General features: G+C 43.3%; 1 protein-coding gene across 1 annotated transcript in view; it reads left to right on the top strand.

Moving 5' to 3' along the window:
• The window catches only part of LOC115462079, a 136,234-nt gene extending 117,287 nt beyond the window's left edge, over positions 1–18,947 (top strand). Inside the window, exons 6-8 of the mRNA XM_030192117.1 lie at positions 7,667–7,800; positions 10,273–10,443; positions 18,819–18,947. Of these exons, the coding sequence (XP_030047977.1) occupies positions 7,667–7,800; positions 10,273–10,443; positions 18,819–18,947 (434 nt within the window). The remainder of the gene's footprint in view (positions 1–7,666; positions 7,801–10,272; positions 10,444–18,818) is intronic.
• The last annotated feature ends 4,797 nt before the right edge of the window (positions 18,948–23,744 follow it).

The following is a 23,744-nucleotide window of genomic DNA, read 5'->3' as shown; positions in this document are numbered from 1 at the left end:
GGTCTACAAAATACTTACCTCCCTGTTTACTAAGCCGCAATAGCTGGTGCCGCATGGCAATGCCGACACAGCTCATTCAAAGTGTTGGCATTAGCGCACGGCAGCTGCTAGCACGGCTTAGTAAACAGGGAGGTTAGTGATGTAGAATGGGTAAACGTAAATTGATTTTTTACTCTTTCAAAAAGTACAAAGGCTAAGGGACACTCAAGGAAATTACATGGTACTACTTTTAAAACAGGAAGAAATATTTTTTCACTCAACAAATAATTAAGCTCTGGAACTCATTGCCGGAGGATGTGGAATCAGCGGTTAGTGTATCTGGGTTAGAAAAAGGTTTGGACAAGTTTCTAGAAGAAAAGTCTAAAGTCTGCTATTGAGATAGACATGGGGAAAGTCACTGCTTGTCTCTGGGATCGGTAGAATGAATCGTGCTATTATCTGGGAATCTGTCAGGTACTTGTGACCTGAATTGGCCATTGCTGGAAGCAGGATTCTGGTCTAGGTGGACCACTGGTCTGACCCAGTATAGCTGTTCTTATATTCTTAAGATTTAAAATTTCTGAGGAACACTGGATGGAGAGTAACGAAAAAATGGAAATGATAAACAAATACTTCTGCTCTGTGTTCATGGAAGAAAATCCTGAAAGGCCATAAATGATTTACAAATCACACCATTCACAGAAGAAAGTGTTTATGAACAACTTGCAAAACTAACCATAGACAAAGCCATGGTGCTGAATGAGATACATCCTAGGATACTGGAAAACTCAGAGAGGTTCTGGCGAGTCCTGTGAAGAACGTATGAATATTTAACAGATCCTTGGCGACAGGGTAGGTTCCACAGGATTGAAAGAGGGCTGATGTGGTCCCTCTTCACAAAAGCTGTAATAGAGAGGAGGTAGGAAACTACTGGCCAGGTTGGTGGGAAACGTAATGGAGCTGCTGTTGAAGTAAAGGGTAGTTAACTTTCTAGAATCAAATGGATATCAAGATCCAAGGCAACATAGCTTTACCATAAGAAGATTGTGCTGAATAGAATTGATTGATTTCTTTGACTGGGTAATCAGAGAACAAGGGCATGCACTGGATATGTTCTACTTAGATTTCAGCAAAGCCTTTAATACTGTTCCTCGTAAAAGGCTTAAGACTAGACTGAGTGGCCTGGGAATAGTGAATTAATGCAGAAATTGGTTGACTGATGACAGAGGGTGGTGGTAAATGGAATTCATTTAGAAGAAAGGGGAGCAGTGGAGTGCCTCAGGGATCAGAGAGATCTGAGAGATATTGTTGAAGAGTTAGAAGGAAAGTTTGCCATTTTGTGGATGACACAAAGATATGCAACAGAATAGATACCCCAGAAGGAGTACACAACATGAGAAATGATCTCCAAAAATTAAGTGTGGCCTGAAGCTTGGCAGTTAAACTTTCATGCAATGAAATACAGAGTGATGCGTTTTGGGTGCAGAAATCCAAAAGCACTGTATACAATAGGAGAGAGATTGATGTGCAGGGACCAGGAGAAAGATGTTAAGGCTGTTATGATTTGTTGATTGGACTGTAAAGAAACAAACAGTCTGGAAAGCCATTAGAAAGAGATTGCTTTATTCACCACTGTGCACAATCAGGCTGATATTCAAAGCAATCAAGCTGGCTGCTGACCATTTAAATCACTTGGGGCTAGCCACTAATTTTCAGTGGCACTTAACTAGCTAAATATAACAAATAAGGCACAAACAGGTGTGGAGGAGTAGCCTAATGGTTAGTGCAGTGGACTTTGATCCTGGGGAACTGAGTTCAATTCCCACAGCAGCTCCGTGTGACTCTGGGCAAGTCACTTAACCCTCCATTGCCCCTGGTACAAAATAAGTACCTGAATATATGTAAACCGCTTTGAATGTAGTTGCAAAAAAACCCAGAAAGGTGGTATATCAAGTCCCATTTCCCTTTCCCTAAATGCTGTTTGCAGTTGGTGCCTAACTCAAAGTCAGCTATGTTGGGGGTGTTTCAGGGGCAGAATCAGCACTTGCTTGCATAAAGTGCTGGTGTCCAGCCCTTAAGTGGCCAGGTTTAGCACATAAATGGGACCACATAAAAGTTTGTTCTGTCTTTATGCTCTAACTCATGGCCACTTAAGAGCTGAATATCGATTTAAGAGGCTATGGGGCTCATTTTCAAAGCACTTAGACTTAATAAAGTTCCATAGGTTACTATGGATCTCATTTTCAAAAGAGAAAAACATCCAAAAAGTGGCATAATTCTGCATTTGGACATTTTTCTCACAAAAACGGTCCAAATTGGTATTTTCAAAAACAATTTGTAGAAGTTTTGCTATGAAGGCCGTTAGAAGTGCAAATCACAAGGGGCGTGTCAGGGGTGTGTTTAAGATGGGATCTGGGCGTTCCTAACACTTGGATGTTTTTGAGTCATAATGAAACAAAATAAAACCGTGCAGGACTAAACTAAGACGTTTTGAGCTAGGTCTGTTTTTATAACGAATAAGGCACAAACAGGTGCCCTAAATGACCAGATGACCACTGGAAAGAATCAGGGGTGACCCACCAATACCCTCCCCCCCAGTGGTCACTGACCCCCTCCCAACCCCACAAATGTGAATTCAAATATGATTTAGCAACCTCTATGACAGCCTCAGATGTTAGAGCCAGGTCTATTAGAGCAGCGTGCAGATCCCTGGAGTAGTGTAGTGGTCAGTGCAGTGCACCATAGAGTGGGGGACTCTGGTCCCTATCTCCCTCTACCTGTCACATTTGTAGTTGAAACTGTGAACCCTCCAAAACTCACCAGAAACCTACTGTACCCACATATAGGTGCCCCCTTCACCCATAAGGTCTATTGTGTACAGCTGTGGGCATTGGGTTTTGGGGGCTCAGCAGACAAGATAAGGGAGCAACAGTGAGATGTGTCCCTAGGAGCATGTATTTGAAGGCCACATTTATCTCCTGGGATGTCTGGGAGACTAGTCTAATAAAAATGCTGGCCCCTCCTACATCCCAAGGCTTGATATTCTACATTTTTCACTTGGACGGTTTTCGTTGTTGTTTTTCTTTTATAATGAATCAAAAATACAAAACGTTTAAAGCTCAAAACCTTGTTAGAAACAGTATTTTTGAAAACAAAAGATAGACATTTTTCTTTTTGGAAAATGAACTTCTTTCTTTTTCAGATTTTGAACGTTTTTTGCAAAACGTCTAAAGTCGGACTTAGACGTCATATTGAAAATGCCCCTGCACGTAACTTTGTAAGTCTAAGTCTATGTGTTAGACGGCTCAAAAATAACTGGATATTCAAAGCTGAAGCCTGAACAGGGCCCGACTTTGCATATCCGGAAGTAACTCCATTGGCGGTGATCAAAACGCTTACCACTGCTGGCTGAATATCAGGCCCAATGATATTGTCTAGGTAAGGAAGAATGATCAGAAACCAGAGAGACGAATTCTCTCCCTGATCTGACATTCTCCAAATTATAATCGGCAAAGCTTGCTTTTTTATAGGCTAATATTGTCAAGTCATTGTGATGCAGAAATATTAATCTAAGAAAAACAAGTTACAGGTGTATTAACTAAAGTTTGATCAAAGGCTTACATCAGACTGTTTCAAAAGGTGGACATTTTTCAGATGATACCTCCTGAGTGATTATATCATTTCTTATCTTATCTTACAAAATACATCGTTACTTCTCCTTTTCTTTTGGGAGGACAAACAACATCTGGTTATTTCTTTTTCATGAGAACAAAACAGAATCACGTGCTCAAGCTTGTGGTTAGCTAGCTCTGCATTTCTGTTTAAAAGCAAATTTCTACATTATATTTTGCTTAAAGCACAAAATAACTTTTAAGTGCTTCACTATTGTCAAAACAATATAAGAAGCATAGGGAGAGGCATAACCAGCAGAAAGAAGGAGGCAATAATACTCCTGTATAAGTCATTATTGAGACTTCACTTAGAGTACTGCTTTCAGTTTTGGTGGCCGTTTCTTGACCAGGATATATAAAGACTTGAAGCAGTTCAGAAGAAGGTGACCAAAATTGTGTGGGATCTGCACCAGAGGATGTATGAGCAGAGGCTGCCTTGAAGACCGAATATTGTCATGTTCAGTGCTGATTGGCCTGCTGGTAAATCTGGAATGAGATGTCATTCACCACTTGTGACCTGGGGATGTATATGCACAACACTTTAGGAACAGTCACAAGGCCAAAAGTTATAGTCCATTGGTAGGAAATGTATCCAATTTCACAGTCTTTCAGGCCTCTCACCTAGGGAACCTAATAAAATGTCACTGGTCAAGAGAAACTCAAAAGCAAATTTCTGCAGCCACAATTAACATTTAAACTATAGCAGTTCTTCTTTTGTGGATGCACTTAATAGGCAGCTTTTACTCCCTTAGCTGCTTCTCAATACGCCTTCCACTGTAAGCTAAAACAAACTAATATATCCCAAGAAGGGCAGTCCTCTTTTCAATTTTTCCAGATACTTTCCCTTTAAATCCAATGTTAACTCAAAATTATGTGGCACGCTCCTGGTACACACACACACTTACAAAGAAAGCAAAAGAAATGTGTCCCATCTCCCCCTCCCCAGGTTCACTATTCCTGGCTTGTAGTGCTTTCAACAGTTCAGCTATCTGGCAGTCTTCTTAAGACAGCTATTAGGGCTCTGCAGCAGAGAGACAGGGCACTGCTTTTACCCCCCCCCCCCCCCCCCACACACACACACACACACCACCACCACCACCACCACCACCATCAAAGCAGCAATCCCTGGGTTTCTCTTCTCACTATCCCAAACAGTACTTTTTTTTTTTTTTACAGTCGGTGCATACTTATTCTTCTGCTGCTCCTTAAAAGACGAAAGAAATAATTCTTCCTTTCTTCTGCTGTATGTGTCTCAGCCAACTACTGAAGAATGGGTTAACTCTTTGCCCCACTGGCCCAGACCCCACCCTCCCTCCTTCATTGGACAGTAGTAATTGTAAGAGCAAATGAAATAACCTCCCTAGCAGAGTCTAGGAAATGCTGGTTGCTGGAGCATGTGGTGGTACTGTTGAAAGTACTGTTGACTGTCACCTAGCTTAAATCCACCTGTTCCAGTTCATCCTCTTTTTCTTCTGAAGACTGCTGGGTCTCTGGCTGCCAGTCCATCTATTTGACCCTGGCTGTTTCTAAGTTATCAGGCAATCCTGAGGAACTTCCTCATACTTCTCAGAAACATCCGTCTCTCTTAGTTGGGACATAGGCTGTATTTTATGCAATCCCATAGAACTGCTTTCCTGCCTGCCCTCTGGCTGAGATGTAAGGTCAATTGCTTTTCCCTTTATCCTACTGGGGATGTTCCCTACCCCCCACCACCACACATATATAGGGAAGGAATGTGTGTTTAAACTCTGCTTCCAGTTCCCAGGCTTCTGCTTCATGCTGTAAGAAAAAGAGGAGGAGGAGGCGGGGTGCTTGTATACAGAGAGAACAGGTAATTAGGGAAGGACCGGGGAATGGTTGTATGCGCCGGCCAAGAACTCCCTGCAAACAGGAAAGACAGTGAGAGGAGGAGGAGGGGCATAATTGAACGGGGCGCCCAAGTTTTCATGAGGGTGTCCTCACAGGACGGCCCTGTAAAGGGGCGGGGCAACCCGTATTATCGAAACAAGATGGGCATCCATCTTTCGTTTTGATAATACGGTCGGGGACGCCCAAATCAGCAAATTTAGGTCGATCTTAGAGATGGTTGTCCTTAGGTCGTTTTTGAGATGGTCGTCCCTGGTTTTAGATTGTAAGCTCTTTGAGCAGGGACTGTCCCTCTATGTTAAATTGTACAGCGCTGCGTAACCCTAGTAGTGCTTTAGAAATGTTAAGTAGTAGTAGTAGTAGTTTTCGGCGATAATGGAAACTGAGGACGCCTATCTCAAAAACGACCAAATCCAAGCCATTTGGTCATGGGAGGAGCCAGCATTCATAGTGCACTGGTCCCCCTGACATGCCAGGACACCAACCGGGCACCCTAGCGGGCACTGCAGTGGACTTCACAAATTGCTCCCAGGTGTATAGCTCCCTTACCTTCAGTGCTGAACCCCCCAACCCCCCCCCCAAAAAAAAACCCACTCCTCACAACTGTACACCACTACCATAGCCCTTATGGGTGAAGGGGGGCACCTACCTGTGGGTACAGTGGGTTTTTGGGGGGTTTGGAGGGCTCAACATTTACCACCACAAGTGTAAGAGGTAGGGGGGGATGGGCCTGGGTCCGCCTGCCTGAAGTGCACTGCACCCACTAAAAACTGCTCCAGGGACCTACATACTGCTGTGATGGACTGGGTATGACATTTGAGGCTGGCATAGAGGCTGGCAAAAAATGTTTTTAAAGTTTTTTTTTTAGGGTGGGAGGGGGTTAATGACCTCTGGGGGAGTATGGGGAGGTCATCCCCGATTCCCTCCGATGGTCATCTGGTCAGTTCGGTCACCTTTTCGAGGCTTGGTCGTGAAAAAAATGGACCAAGTTAAGTCGGCCAAATGCTCGTCAGGGACGCTCTTCTTTTTTCTATTATCGGACGAGGACGCCCATCTCTTAATCCCGCCCTAGTCCCGCCTTCGGTACGGTGCCGACACGCCCCTGTGAATTTTGGTCATCCCCCTGACGGAAAGCAGTTGAGGACGCCCAAAATCAGCTTTTGATTATGCCGATTTGGGCGACCGTGAGAGAAGGACCCCCATCTTCCGATTTGTGTCGGAAGATGGGCACCCTTCTCGTTCGAAAATTCACCGGATAGTGTTCTATTTAAACACAGAGTGGTTCAGTATTTCTCCTAATTGCCTCATTTGTTGTAGTAGTTTATAGAAAAGGCTACGAAGGGTTGCTTTTTGCATAGAAGCAGCACCCAAGATAATGAGCCGAATGAGCTGTAAAATAAATCACACTTAACATGTACTGTGCCATTATGAGGCAGTGTCTAATGACTGATGTCATATACTATATGGCCGTCGCCATATTGGATTTGTGACTTTATGTGGGTGTTCTGTGGATGCTGCCATCTTGGATTTTTAGACATACGGGAACCACCATCCTGGAAAAGGGTTGTTGTGGTTTGGGCAGAATCATGATGTCAGTTCCTGTGATATCACCAAAACGGGTGTGGGATTAGTTAGGAGTTACGATTATGATGTTACTTCTGATTTCATCAAAACAGTGGTGTGGGCAGGAGGGAGGGGTGGGGCTTGGGCAGATAGTGGGTGGGGCTAAGGTGGATCTTTGATGCTGATTGGAAAATGGGCATAGCCACCTGTCAAAATATTTTTTTATTTTTATTACATTTGTACCCCGCGCTTTCCCACTCATGCAGGCTCAATGCGGCTTACATGGGGCAATGGAGGGTTAAGTGACTTGCCCAGAGTCACAAGGAGCTGCCTGTGCCTGAAGTGGGAATCAAACTCAGTTCCTCAGTTCCCCAGGACCAAAGTCCACCACCCTAACCACTAGGCCACTCTTAGCAAATTAGGTTTGAGAAATGCTAATGAACTTTACCACTCATGTACAGAATTCTACAAATAATCACTAAACATTTAATCCAGTACATTTGGGTGCCTGTTGATAGGCTAGATGCCACTTGGAAAATGCAAATATTTTATTTGGATCTTTAAAAACAGTCATCTTGAACTCCTAGGGTCCATTGGTGAAGATCAGTTTGTAGCGTGGGTGCAGAATCTTCCAGAAGATGTTACCACATCGATATTGCAATTCACAATCATACCATTGGACATGGTTCTCACAGCTGAGACACAGCACAGTCTTCTTCCTGTGAGTAGAGAGTAAAAATGCACAAGAATTTCACTTAAATATTATATTTCCTTCTAGTGGGATCTCAAGTGACTATATTAAATATAGTCTTTGAAGCCCACAACCAAATTTAATTTTCAAGGATCCAAATTATACAAATTAAGTCAATTCTTAGGCTGAACATATGAAAATGTATTCATGAATCAGGACAAGTTTGCAGACTTTTAGAACTGAAAGTAATATTGATTCAGAGATGTGAGAAGAATCACTTTCTGAGATTAATGCGCTAAGGGGTCCGTTTACAAAGGTATGCTAGCATTTTTAATATGCGTTAATGATTAGCATGTGCTAAATGCTAGAGACGCCCATAGACATATATGGATGTCTTTAACGTTTAGAATGTGCTTATTTTTAGTGTGCACTAAAAATGCTAACACGCCTTTGTAAAAGGACCCCTATGCTGCGGGGACAATTCTACAACTGGGCAGCACAATATAGGTGCCACGCACTGACCACCAATTTTATACTGGCATCTGTGTGTCAAGATTCTATTATGGAACACTAGTGTAAGTCGGCACTGGTGCAGCCACATTTTAAAGCATCTCCTTATGCCATGTGAATAGGCTTGCGTAAATGGACATGTGTACACCCCACCCCTTGCAATTACACTCTAAAGCATTTACACACTCTGTTATAGAATTGCACATGGTTCACTTATGCACGTCAGTGCCAGTTTCCTCAGATGCACAAGATGCACATAACTGTACACATCCAGTCCTGTGTGTAAAAGCATGTAAAATGACCAGAAACACGCAGAATGCTTGTATTTTAGCCTTTTGAGTATTTTTCTATGCATGCCCCACTGCAAAAAAAATCTACAGAGATCAGCTTCACAAGTAGCAAATGTTCACACATAATTCAATAAGGATAAAAGTTTATTTAATGTAATTTATTTATTTTTTTACTTTAACTCCTATGAAGGTACTCAGTTCATAGGCAGATTGCCAATAGAGGACAAATATGTAAATCCCCACAAAATACAATAATACAAAAACTCAAGCCTCATCCCCCCCCCACCCCCCGCCTTTTGGAACTTTCAAAAATCCCTGTTAAAGACCTGTAGGATATGTACCAATAACCTGAAAGGTACCGATCAACAGAAAACGCAGGCCCAGCCAAACACACTCAAGCCCCACTCAAGTGAGCCCTCTCCAAAGTAGAGAGTTGCACTGGGACAGCAATCTCATCCATCCCTGCTGGAACATAATCCGTCCCTGCTGGAATCTAACCTGTCCCCACCCATCCCCGCTGGAATCTAACCTGTCTTGTGGTAAAATAACCCAATGTTCTGGAAATGAAAGATATCAGAGATGTACATTTCCCATACCTGACATGGTCCAGTTGATAAAATTAAAAAAAAATGTCTACCTTTGTAGTTTGAGCATTTTATTTTTCCATTCGATTTTGTCTATGTCTTCTGATATTCTCTATTGTTTCCTGCTTTTCCAAGGTCTTCTGTCTATTTGCATTTCTTGTTTTTCCATGTCTACTATCCATCTTCTCTGTTTCCCTATCTGTCCTGTCCAGCACCTTTCTTCTGTGTCCCTGCCCTCCAGCACCCTTCCCCTTCCCAGGGTCCAGCCCATCTTTCTCCAGCCCCTCATGTCCCTCTCCTGAGTTTTCACCCAGCCTCCCTGATGCCCTCTCCCCAGCCTTTCTTATGCCCCTCCCCCCAGATTTCACCCAGTTTCTCTCATGCCCCCTCCTCAGCTTTCATCCAGTTTCACTTATGCCTCCTCCAAAGTCTTCCCCCCCCCCCCCCAGTCTTTCACCCCCTCCATCCTTCCCACAATCTCTCATGGTCTCCTCCAGCCATCACTCACAGTGCTCTGAGTAATGGCATGGCAGTACACTAGCGTACTGCCACTTCAGCCTACCTCCCTAATCTGCTTCAAAACCCTCCTCTTTCCCTGCACGGAAATTGGGCTCACTCTGCCGAGAGATTTGAGCCACATGGTGCAGGAAGCAGGGGTAGTCTCACGGTCTGAAGTCCCATGAGACTTCCCCAACTTCCTGTACTGGCCAGTTCAAGTCTGTAGAGCAATAGAACTTGATCGCCATGCAGGGGTAGAGGAGGAGTTTGAAGCAGTGCTGAGGATTAGGGAGGTAGACTGGCATGGTGGTACACTACTGCGGGAACCTCGCAGGACCCATGTCCCTTCCCACCAAAGGATAAAGCCAATAGTGACACCGTACCCTAGAAATTTACAAATCAAATGCTCACTCAAAAAGCCATGTTTTTATAGCTGTCAAATTCCTTAATAGAAGAAATACTGCAGACAGAGAGTGGTAAATTGTTCCAAGAAGCAGGGGCAGTAAAATAAAAAGCACTATGCCTCGTAGATTCGAGTTGTGCTATTTGGGGCCAGGAAGGATCTGAAATTTAGCGTGCTCGTTATATTTGTGTTCTCCTCCCTGCATGTTTCCCCATAGAGAGATCCAACCCCAGAGGACAGGCGGTGGCTGAGTGATGAGCAACTCCTAAGGGTTGCCAATGAGATGCTGAAGAAAAGGAGAGACTGGAAGCTACTGGCTAATAATCTTGGATTCTTGGAAAAGAACTATCTTTCTTTCGAAAAACACCATCAAGAAACTAAAGACCAGGTAACATAGAAGCAATAGAACTCAACACTTTTAGAATCAGCTTGTATCCATGACACAAAGAGGATTCATCTGCCAGAAAAAGAAGGATTAAACAAGTTGATGATTGGCTGGTTTGACATTTTATAGAACATACATACTCAGGTGAGATGTGCCAGTGTAAAAGCGAAAATGCTCACAGGAGCTTTGAGCCCTGTCTCTACAGTTCAGAAAGTTCAATTCAGAGATCAAAGTGGGGTACTTCCACAAGGCAGCGCACAGCCATAGTTATTTTAGTTGTAGTTTTGAGGAAGAAACAAGACTCCCAAATTTCCCAATGTCCATGGAATAAGGATTGCCTCATCAGGATCTGCTATGCTATAGTTTATTTATGTGTAATTATACACGTTGCATCCTGCATTTCTTTCCATTTTGTTATTATTTTCTGTAGAGTTTGGAGAAGTTTCAGAATCAGGATCAAAAAAGATGTATTTCTAATGCAAATATTCTTAGAATTGGTTTTTTCTAAACTTCTCTTGAGCCTAATCCCATTCTCCCATGGTTTCCTTTATCTATCCATATATCAATACTGCCACACTGTGGACAGACCTCTGAAAGACTTAATATTGATTTTCTCATGCTTTTGCTAATACAAAACTTTTTATCTAACAGATATTTCTAAAAAGCAAATTATTCTGTTACATAATGCCTATTTGGCATGCACTGGATACGCGTAAACCCTTACACGCCTTTGTAAAAGGGCTCCATAATTTTCTGCAATTCCACACAGCAGAATTTGTCTTTTGCAACCCAGTCAGAAACACTCCTGTTGCTCAGGTTTTGATTTTTGCAGAATGAACTTCCCAAGGTGCTGCAACTACATTGCGTGACATGAGGGGAAAAGCAGCCGCAGGGCAGGCAATGCAGTGGAGATCAGCGCTAGAGGAAGGCTTCTTCTGGTGAGGCTTGGGGACCCCTGCCAAACAAAGTATGTGGAGTTGCAGCAGGGGGCAGGGAGGTGGGGCAAAATGTGCCTCCTACTTTGGGCTCTGCCCCCCCCCCCCCCCAATTTTTGTGGTCTGGCTATGTGGTGGTCCGTGGGGTAGAGGCGGCGGTCCTAGGGGGGCCCAGCAGTGGCGGCCCTACCCCAGGCCCAGCTCAGTCTCTCAGAAGCCCTGGGTATGTGCAACTTGGTCCCCACAGCTCTTTCTGCAGGTGGTACAAAGCTACTCTCCCTCATATAGCCTGCAAAGTTCATTGATCGAAATAATCCCTGGAGGAGGAGGAGGAGGAGAAGAAGAAGAAGAAGAAAGAGAGAAATAAATGAATGACTTATGTATGCATGTATGTATGTATGTGCGTGTGGGATACTACAAGAGAAGTTGATATGTGCACATCTTCCCCTCCCCCCTAAATCCACATGCCTTTCAGAGAAAAAGTGAGCCATGTTCACTTTTTGCATTTCTAACCAGAACTTTATATCGTTCTTAGAACAATCACAAGATATTTTAAACACTCACCTTATGACAAAATTTCAGTAAAAGGAATAAGCAATCAGCTTTAATCTGTCAGCAATCTACACTTTTTATTAAAGCAAAGATAGCGTTCAGCTTAGAAATTAAAAAACAGGGTGTCCATAACTCAAAAACTCCCAAGTATGGTGTTTGCAAAGAGTGGCTATGTAAGGAGTGATTTGTTGTTTCAGAATATATAGAAACACCACGCCCTGGAAATGTGTCCGGGTCTATCATGGTCTTCCAAAATGGCATAAAGTGTTGATTTTGTTTCTTAGGTCATATCTTTTCATTGGACTAAGTAATACATCTGTGCTTAGCTTCCCTTCATCAGATCGATAAAGTATCATCTGCAACTTGTTTGTTGACCCTTATGTCTACTTATGAAAGTGAACTGGCATGGAAATTGAAATGTTCTCCTTAAAAAAAAAATAAAAAAACAAGACCTCAAGTTGGAAAACATAGCTGTGCAGAAGAAATCTAGAGAGACTAAGCAGTGAAATATGCTTAGAAAGTGGGCAAGTGGGCTACCTATATACCTGGAAACAGATGTTATGCAAAGCATTTTAGTGGTGCAGGAGCCATAGGCTCAGCAGTAAATAAGGAGGAGACAGAGACATTGGTGGATGGGGGATATGAGACTCATCCCCTCTCCTGAATCCTCAGGGCAGGGGCCCCTTCTCTGGGCTGATTTTTGCCAGAATTCAACCCCTGGGCTAGGAAGAATGTAAGAGTGGGAGATGGAAAGCTGGTAGGGAGTTGAGAAGGGGAAAAGAAAGATTGAGAGCTGACAGTGAAAGAGAGAGAGAAGAGGAGGTGAAATCTATGAGTTGAGAGGCAGAAAAAAAGAGAAATAAAGATAAAAGATTATAACTACTTCAAAGTAGATGTAGATGTAGGGGAGGAAGTAAAGAAGACAGGGGGAGAGAAAAGAAATGGAAAATGGATAGGACACTGCAAAAAGGAGTTAAGAGAAGCAGGTAAGAGGAACATAGAAAAAAAGAGACTGGAAATAAAAGAATTAGAAAAATGTAAAGGATTATAGATTTGATATACCACCTTTCTGTAGTTCGACCAAAATGGTTTACATATTACATACAGACACTTTCTCTGTCCCCAGAGGGCTCACAATCTAAGTTTTTATACCTGGGGTAATGGAGGATTAAGTGACTTGCCCAGAGTCACAAGGAGCTACTGTGGGACTTAAACCCATTTCCCCATGGTCTCAGCCTATTGCACTAACCATTAGGTTACTCCTTCAAATATTTGGTCATCAAATCATTATCAGCAATCAGTTGTGGTAAGAGTTAAAAAAAATTCCAAATCACAATATTAAGGGAAACTTGTACTAAGCCACAGTAAAATCTGCAGTTACCGTGGCTTCCTACGAGATATTATGAAATAGCTGCAAATTTAATGTGGAAACCAGTGAGAGTGTGCCAGCATTTGCCGTTATAGGTGTCATGATAAATTTGCAGACACAACATGGTAATGAGCTTCCTGTTTAAAAGGTGGAAAGTGGTCCTGCACCAACTGCAAAAGTGCCGATTCGGGCCCATTCTCTGCCCATGATATACCCCCTAACACAAAAAGCACTTAAGGCCTCTTTTACCAAACTGCACTAGCGATTCCCGGCGCAGCAATGCTGATAAAGCCCATTCACTTTCAGTGGAATTCATCAGCATTGCTGCGCTAACATCGCTAGTGCAGTTTGGTAAAAGAGACCCTTAATGCATGGTTATCATGCGATACCTGCAAAAATACCACAAGGCCCCTTAACATGTTTGTGTGCAAGCAGTCACTGTGGGTAAACTGCACATAAACCCTTCATTCTGTAAGTGGCAGCCAAAGTTAGGTATGCGATTGAGCATGCAGTTACAGACTACAGTCTCTTATGCTTGTAAACTAATTGGTACTAAATAACAATAATTGTTCTTAACAAGCGCTAATTGGAGCTAATTAGTATATAAACACATAACATTGGCATTCGCAAGTTTTATTCGCCACTTCACAGCCAAAAACAAATCCAGTGACAAACATGAGGCAGTTTGGCAAGACATTGGCCGCAGCTTTATTTACTAAACATCAACTTTATAAACTTAACCTTTTTCAAATATATTATCATAAAACTTTTTTCACCACCCATGTAGCTAGATGGTAACTTACTAGCATCACCATTTAACCTCCTCCCATCATACCTTCCCCATTACCCACCCCATAACCCGCAGTACCACAGAGTCGTGCCCCATCCTGTGGCAGTGATGCACACAAGACCAATATTGCTAGGCCTAACTTAGGCCTAATGATTTGAAATTCTGCCCAAATTTACAGAAATAAACTTAATACCCCGCAACCAAGCTGTGACCCCCACACCGTCCCCAATTCCAAACTGTCTAAAAACCATTTTCACCAGGGCGGGCCGGGTGGGCCAGTTTCACCCGCACAGATACCCTCTCTCTCCACTCCTCACTCAACTTTTTTTTTCCCGCCCAGTGTCCCAACTTCTCTCCTGCTAATGCAAAGCCCGCCCCTCAACGCACATTTCATCCAATCCCTACTTCTCAAACATTTTCTTTTCACCAATTTTCTCCCTTTCCTCATAATGCCCTAACTTTCAAACTCATAATGCATTTACATTAAATTATTTAAATATGGCTCCCAGAAAACCCCCAAATTTCCTACACATCACTCTACAATTAACCCCTTTTCCCCCTTATTATAGTGGCTCTCTGCTGCTCAGCCAATGTTATTCCCTCCACTTTATCATGTAGGATCTTAACTATTTTATACCCACATTCTGTAAAAACCATGCCTAATTTCTATGACGCACAACTCTAAAGTGGTTGTGGACCTGTGAGGGGTATGGGCAGATCATATGAAATAATTAGGCACAGTGTACTAGAATACTGTCATTTATGGACTTAAATGCTAGTACTTTTGTGTGTAAAATAATTAACCCCAAAGGGAGAGATAAATCAATCGAGATCCAAAATAGAAATCAATCCCAAATACATATATATATATATATTAGTATAATTGCTTAACAACTGTCTAAGGAATAAAAGAACAACAAGTCCTAATGCATTATTCAGGTGAAGGAATAATGAGAAACTTTCAGTCTAGGCTGTTTCCTACATTCAAGCCAAATTTTTAGTGAGAAAGTGCCAAACTTCGGCTCACTTAAATGCTCTGTACATCATAATGCTTCTCAGTATTTTCCAACAGCAGTGGCGAGATACATATATACAAATAGCAAGATAAGTTTGCTGCCTTTTGCTTTGCAAATCTGGTGCTTTTATCTCAACTGATTTATGATTAGCTCCTAATTTGAGTTGTTTTTTTTTTCCAGCAGACTGAATTGTATACACTTACAGAATTGATTTAGTAAAAGGGCCCTGCTTACTAAGGTACGCTAGCGTTTCTAGCGCATGCACAAAATGAGCGCGAGCTGTGTAGGCACCCATAGGAATATTGTGGGTGCCTACACAGCTGGCACACGCTAATGGTTAGCGCATGCTAAAAGCACAAACACGCCTCTAGCGTGGCTTAGTAAACAGGGCCCTCAGTTTTGTGCGCTTAAAAATCACTAATTTAAAATAACGGTGTGGGAAAATACTGAGAAGCATTATGATGTATAAAGCATTTAAGTGAGCCGAAGTTCGGCACTTTCTCACTAAACATTTGGCTTGACTGTAGAAAACAGCCTAGACTGAAAGTTTCTCATTATTCCTTCACCTGAATAATGCAATAGGACTTCTTGTTCTTTTATTCCCGAGAAAGTTGTTACGTGATTTGCACTCAAATAAATATATACACGTTTGGGATTGATTTCTATTTTGGATCATCAGTACTTAAGTGTGAACATTTAAACCAGATTTTGCTTGACATAAATGCTCGTTCCTAAAGGTAGGCATGAAACTGTGGATCTAAGCTAGTATTCTATAACAGCAGTTCCACGCAGAACTGCCGCTGTAGAATTCACACTTAGAGTACCTAGTTATGTTTATCATTTTGGTGCCTAATTTTAGATTCAGTAATCTACCTCTCAGTGCTTAATCCCCCAAATTCTATGTATGGCGCCTTAAGATATGCACGCTAATTTGGTTGCACAACTTAATTAATTGGCTGCACTCCTTCAGTCTTCAGGACCACCGGCAGCATCAGAGATGTAAGCACATCTTTGGCCAACTTCAGTAGTTTTCCCTGTGCAGCATTCCACCTATGCAGGGAAAGGAAGTTGTTGCAGGGGGAAAGCTTCTGGGGCAGGCTGAAGGCAGTCTGCTTACATCACTGATGCTGCCAGCAGCTCAGAAGATTGAAGGAGTACAGCGCTGCAGGGAGTGGGAAGGGCGAGAAAGATACCAGATTCCATGGGGGGAGTAAGGTGGGATGCTGGACAGACAGCTCATTTGAAGAGCAATGATCACCCTCACCCACCCTCCCCAATCTATGCCCATGCTCACAAATCCATTTTGAGTACTTCTTTGCTCACTCAACGCTATACTTTTTTTGTACCTCTGTCAACAACAGCTTCTTCTTGCTTCACAGCCCCTCAGTCCATATTCCAGGCATCTTCTACCTACTGTAGATCAGGGGTGTAGCTGCGTGGGGCCACGGGGGCATAGGCCCCCCAGATTTGGCCCTGGGCCCCCCGTAGCTGACCCTTTAGACCCCCCTTCCCCCCGCCGCTGTCAGGTACCTGTCTGGCAGGGGATGGGGACCCCCACCAGCACAGGTACCTGACGGTGGCGGGGGAGGGTTGGCGGCGGTGGGAAGGGGGGTCGAAAGGGGAGGGTCGGCGCTGCCTGGGGGAGGGTCAAAAGTGGTGGCGGCGCTGGCGGGGGGGGGGGGTCAAAAGTGGCAGGGGAGGTCAAAAGTGGCAGGGGGGTCAGCGGCACTGGGGGGGGGCTAAAATGTGCCACCTCACCTCGGGCTCTGGACCCCCCTCCCGCCGAAGTCTGGCTACGACCCTGCTGTACATGAAGAAACTGCCACTTTACAGTTATCAAACCATTGCCTGAGTAGATGAGGTGAAGGTTCGGACAGAATTATGTAACTGTGATTGGCTGTAGTTGGATTCAATTTCGCTACAGGATCTGATTGTTTTGGTTTTTTTTTGGATTGTGAGTCCTCAAGAGACAGCAGATTGCCTACTATACTTGAATGGCATGTAAGAGTAACCTAATGGTTAGTGCGGTGGACTGAGAACCTGGGGAACTGGGTTTGATTCCCACTGAAGCTCCTTGTGACTCTGAGCAAATCACTTAACTCTCCATTACCCTGGGTACAAAATCTTAAATTATGAGCTCACTAGGGACAGAGAAAGTACCAGTATGTAATATGTAAACTGCTTTGGTTGTACCACAGAAAGGCAGTATATCAAATCCATGACTCTGTATGCAGAGCTTAATTTCTGGGGGAATGGCCTGGCACACAGTTCCACCTCTTCTCTTTAGACTCCAAAGATCCTGCAAGGAAGAGAAGGGAAGGGAAGGGAAGGGAAGGGGATGAGCCTGGAACAGAGCACTGTGCTCTCTTATCCAGCCACTCTTCATTGCTCATACCCCTGGCCTACCTGCTTGCCCTTTCCACCTACTCCAGTTTCTCTGCCTTTTTATCTACAAATTAAGCCCTGCCTTTATGTATGCTCAACTTTATTTGCTAATGTATATCAAATTTCGAAGAGGAAATATGTTGGGGTTTCCTGTTCGAAAATATGTGAGAATGTCCAAAATGAACAGCCACTTTACAAACTGAAAAGTTCAAATAATGAAGCTAAAAATCCAGTGATAAGGATTTTAAGAGAAATGGACATACAGATGTCCTTGCAGAGCAGAAGGTCAGCCTAGTGGTCAAAGCAGTAGACCGTAAACCAGGGCACCTAGGTTCATATCCCCCTACAACTCTTATTTTAAATGCTGAGCTCTTCAAGAACAGGAAAATACTTATTATACCTGACTGTATACTACCTCAGTGGCCTTCAGGCTTGCAGGTGTCATAAATATGTAGGTACAGTAGGGATATGTCTGTTTTTGGAGGGCTCACAATTTAAAGGAAAAAGAACAAGAGAGAGCTGAAGTGTGAATTGAACCTGGATCCCTGGTTTACAGTCCGTAGCACTGACTATTAGGTTACTCCTCAGACCTACTTTCTGCTTTGTTCAGAATCCTTTAGATTGTAAGCTCTTTGAGCAGGGCCTGTCCTTTTATGTTAAATTGTACAGCGCTGCGTAACCCTAGTAGCGCTTTAGAAATGTTAAGTAGTAGTAGTAGAATGCCCACAATACCTGATGCTGTCATAGATTCTGGTATTCCTTTTCAGTTTCACGTTCAGGGGTGAGAGAGGGAGACAGAAACTGTTGGGGATTCATTTAGGGTCATGTCTTAATCTCTCTAGTGGTCAGCTGCTCAATCAGAGCACCTTTTTATACCCTGGACGTAACTAAAATAGGTCTAAATAAAAAGTCCTTCGTTTTAGACTTAGATGTTTCTTCCCGTTCAATTATCGTTGTTGGACGTCCTAATTTTAGGCCCTCCTTAGTCTTGCGCAAAACACGCCCCCTTGCTTTTTGGATGAGCTGCGGTTCAAAAATTGCAATATGGATGCTTTGAGCAAATTGACCGTTTTTTGCCATTTTCCTTTGAAAATGAGCCCCATAATGTATAATGTTCCAACACAACATCTACAGTTATGTGAAAAATCGGATACTAAAGCTTCCAAAAGCATTGAGGTGCTTATTCCAGCCTTTTGCACACTACTGTATTATAGTAAATAAAGGTCCAGACAGTTATGAAATGTCAAGAGCTTCAGTTTTATTCAAGGGTACATGCATTTTATTGGAAATTCACAAGTGACCTTCATTTCATTCTGTTTGTTTTTGTCCAGATACTAGAGATGCTTCGGACCTGGAAAAAAACCACAGGACAGAATAATCAGATTCGATCTCTCCAAGAAGCCTTGAGACAAAGTGACAACACAGATATTTGCAATGAAATCTTCCATCTTAATTTCTAAGGGCCTGATATTCAAAACGATTTAAACAGCTAGGACAGGCTGCTGACCGATTAAATCACCTGTTTGGGAATAACTGGGCATTTCAGCAACACTTAACCGGATAGTGCTGGTGAAAATGCCCGGTTAGCGCTCATGTTGATACTGGCTATTTTGGAGGCATTCCAGGGGCGGAGTTGGCACTTAGCTGGTTAAATTAACCACATAAAACACAGTCCTATCTTTATTCAGTTCTTCCAGCTGGTGTTGAATATTGTGCTTATATTTTAGCCAGTTCATTATACCTGGAAATTCAAAGCTGGAGCCCAGACATGGTTCGGCATTGAATTTTCAGGTTTAATGCTGGCGGCGATCAGCAAAACATTGATCGCTGCTGGCTGAATATCAGATCCTAAATGTTTCATAACAGCAAAACATTGGGTGGAAGTCTTGAGACAAAAACCTTACGTATCATGAATGCTTTCTGCATAAGGAAATAATGACTTACATTCTATCTGTTGCTCTGAAACCAAAATCATTCAGTTGTACTTGTGTGACATCGCAAAGACTGATGGAACAAGATGTTTCTATCATTCAATTCAAGTGAGGTCTTATATACTGCTAATATCCCCTAGTCAGGGTTCAGTGCGGTTTACATGAGCTAGGTTACAATAAACAGAATGATGTTAACGGAGGACTGCTCTAATCAAGGAGAAACAGTGATGTAGATGAGAAGAAAGAACTACAAATGTCATTGAGGCTGACATGTAGGATTTGACCTTTCACTTCATTAAAACTCAAAAGCTTCTGCTACATTTTATTTTGTGATACTAAGGGCCCAAAATGTACATAAATCCCAATGAGTTGGACATCCAGCAGTACGTAAGTGGTTACTGTCACTCTATATTACCTGTGACTCCCCAGGTACTGTCCAGTTAGTGCCAGGGTGGTCCAGGGGAGGAGCATGGGCAGGGCCAAACCTTAACCTGTTAGCAATGATATTCAGTCCTTTAACTGGTTCAGTAAATAGATAAAGTGAGGACTGCAAAAAGGCAGTCCTAACTTTTTCCACTGAGCTAACCAGGCACTGGTGACTGCGTATACTGGAATATTCAATGCCAGAGGCTAGACATAACCTGGCATTGACTATCTGGAGTTAATTCAGCCCACAACAGCAAGCACCTTAAAATCCACTGACCATTGTAGGCTGAATATCTACCTCTATGCTACATGTTTGTAGACAGCTGTTATTGGAAAATAAAATCACAATGGTTTTGGTTAGAATCATTGCTTCGGTACAAGCTTAGATTATAAGCCCAGCATTAAAGTACCTATAGCATTGAAGTACCTATAATGCTTGAACCAAACTTACCTATCATCAAAAAGGTTTGAGCTAAAACCAAATAGCATGGGCAGATCTACAATTTTGAAAAAGGAAGTCCAGCTGGTGTGGTGCATCATCATTCCCTACCCTCATTTTCATTCTTTTGTTTGATCCTTCTGTGTTCTTCTTCATCTTGACCTTTGCTCTCTCTCTTACCCCTCCTCTCTCTCAGGGACCTCTCCATATCTTCATCTTCATCCATGAACATTGTTGTCTCCCTCCACCCTCAGAGATTATTCTCTTGTTCTGCCTCAGAGTTCTTTCCACATCTCCCCTCCACACCCCCTTCTCTCTTGAAGGTTCCTTTCAACTTCTCGGTGCCCAATTCTAGGGACAAACCAGTGGCATGCCATCAGGACAGAGACATGGTGAGCGCATGCTCCCTGTCCACTCAGCTTCTCTTCCTCCATGATGCATTCTTCTTCTATAGTCAGGAGGCACAGGAAAGGTGAAGAGCAACTTCAGATTTGGATATGTGTGCTCCCTATGCAGTGGTGTAGCCAGACTTGACATTTTGGGCAGGCCCAGAGCTAATATGAGTGGGCACTAAGTATATAGGTATTAGCAATTTTGCACTTGCTGATGGATTTCTAAGTAGTCTGCCCAATAGCTGCCCTGCATTAGCAGAAACCACATACATACTTAATGGAGAAACCAATATTTTTAAATATAGTTACATTATCCCATATCTTAAAATTGACCAGACATAAGTCTACCACAATGGCAAACCTCTCAACACACGACAGGATCTTACAATATAATTACAAAGGAAAAATGTATTTCAAATTCTGGTAGCACCTCAATAATAGCAATAGAAAATCTGTTCACTGCCAGGTACTTTGTGAAGTAACACTAAATTCTGCAAAGAAGTTTAGAGCCTAGGTTTCAAACAACATCAGTTCTGAACATGAATACCAATAACAGTAATTGTATAAAGGCAGCAGTGAATATACATATCAGCAATGCACATCCCAATGAAAAAGTCAGACAGGTCAGACTCGTACATCCCCACAGAAACCACATGCCAGCAGAATCTCTCACCTTATTCACATGCAGAACACATACCAACTCCTATCAATTACAGAATAGAGGACCCAAAATTAGAAATTGTCCTGTAGCCTGGCATCAGCCATTCCCTGCCATTCAGCCCGGCATCAGCTTTTCCCTTCCCTACCCCTCATCCATCACCATAGCCCAGCATCAGCCCTTCCCTTCTCTACCCCCCATCTATCCACATAGTCTGGTATCAGGTTTTCCCTTCCCCACCATTTTTTTTATTTTATTATTTTTTTTCAGCCCTACCCTACTCCCTACCCCTTCCTGTAGCCTACCGTAGTGTCAGCCCTGTCCTACCCCCTACCAATCCTTCCCCCATGATCTGGCATCTCCTCCCCCCCCCCCCCCATGAAGCACACCAGCATTAAATATAAGACTTTTTGTTTAATGTCCTGAGCACTGCAGAGCCCACCGCCACCCAGAAACCTGCCTACATTAAATTTAAAACTTTTTTTATTTTTTAACCCGAGCACTGCACCCAAAACCCCATCAAGGCACCAACATGATAAATATACAACCTTTTAAAATTTTTTTAACCCGGGCACTATAAAAATTTATTGGTGGGTTTTTGGGTGGGGGTGGACTCTTCACTGCCTAGGGAAAAAAAGATATATTTAATAATTAAATATACCTTTTTTGACCTAGGCAGTGAAGAGCACACCCCCACCCAGAAGCCCATCACCAGCCAGCACTACACTACACGATGTTAAAATTAAAAATATATATATTTATTTTACCTGCGCTGAGCAGCTGGGCTTCGGTTGTGGTGGACGATGGTAGTACAGACTCAGAGAGCACTCACTGTGTTCCACTCCATGTATGCTGTGGTGGGGCCATGGGGGAGTGCTGAGGTCTGGGTGGGATCAACCAAAAAAGGCAGATCTTGATCCAGCAGGGCAGAGGGGAGGAACCGCGACACTGACGGCAGCCGGTACAGTTTCCCTTCCCATGCAGTACTGCGGTGCCGTCATGCGCACAGGGGGGAGGAGCAATTCAAAGCAGCAGAGTTCAGAGACTGCGGAGTGAAACCGGACACAGAGTGAATAGTGGCACCGGTGTGCAGCACTACAATGGCCTATGACTTCAGGATCAGGACCTGGCCCACACAAAAAAAAAATTTAGGCAGGGAAGAGGAGGACCGAAGAGCTGCCTGCTGCCTTGGCGGGCCTGAGCTGAGAGCCCACCTGTAGCTATGCCCCTGGTTGCTGCACTTACAGCACTTGATGAAGGATTACGAAACGGGGCACCTCGTAGAGCGGCAGTTTAACAGAATGACACCACAGCTAAGTGATATAGAAGATATATAACATTTTTCTCATTTTTGAGTAGTGATTATTTTTTGAGAATTGGGCACGCTAAGGTCCACACATTATATTGTTTTATGGGCCTGTACACAATTCTGAGGTTTGAACAAGCTGAAGATATATTATGTTCACAATAGAAGTCACGGGGATGTGTGAACGCAGTCACCATTGTTAGAGAAAGTAGCTGTTAGCTCTGTTCTGCCTATGTGATGCATTTCTTATGTGCCTGGTGACATATTGAGTGATTTCTTAATTCAAATGACAAATTTTGTAATTTGTGTTACTTAGATATATGTCTATAAAGCAATATAATTCTTACTGGAGAGTTCTTTTGGTGGATCTTATAATTATTCTCTCCTTGCAGATGTATTGTTTTCAAAATGATAGCCAGAATCTGGCAGCGGCCCAAGGGTCACCTTCCTTGGGTCTGTGACACCTAACGCAGCAGAGGGCCAGGGTGGAGGTGTGGCCATCTGTGACAGCTACTGCATTGGCCTTTACTGTGTTTGAGCTGTCCCAACTACCAATAGTGCATCTGTTCTGCCCCCATATACAAGCATTGCCCTTCCCCAAGCCAGAATCCTAAATCTCCAACTCATACCCACCCCCTAATCCAACACCCCAACCCCTCCTTATAAATTCAGGGCCCTCTCAGCCCCTGGCAATAGACCTTTGGACTCACCAATTCAACCTTGCCCCACTCTCCTCCCTTCCCCAGCTGCTCACAAACCCTGCCCCCCACCCCCCACTGCTCAGGAACATGCTTCTCCTTCCCTACACTCCCACCAGCCCTCAAACCCTGGGTCTGCTGAGTTTGTGAAGATACGTACCTGTAGCAGGTATTGTCCGAGGACAGCAGGCTTCACATACTCACAAGTGGGTAGACGATCCTGCGTCGCACGGGTCGGTAGAATACCAAAGAGAAAAAACGAGAGCCTTTGGAGCGTGAGCCTTCCCACCTGCAGCATGACCACGCCTCTCAGTTTAATCCAAAAGCAAAAAACAAAGTAAAAATTGAAGAAAAAACAACTCCAAGGGGAGGTGGGTGGGCTTATGAGACTGTGAAGCCTGCTGTCC

The sequence above is a fragment of the Microcaecilia unicolor genome, chromosome 2 (genome assembly GCF_901765095.1).
Source record: "Microcaecilia unicolor chromosome 2, aMicUni1.1, whole genome shotgun sequence".
In the NCBI taxonomy this organism is placed as follows: domain Eukaryota; kingdom Metazoa; phylum Chordata; class Amphibia; order Gymnophiona; family Siphonopidae; genus Microcaecilia; species Microcaecilia unicolor.
Note: the sequence above shows the minus strand (reverse complement) of the source record. Positions and strands in the feature narration are given on the sequence as shown.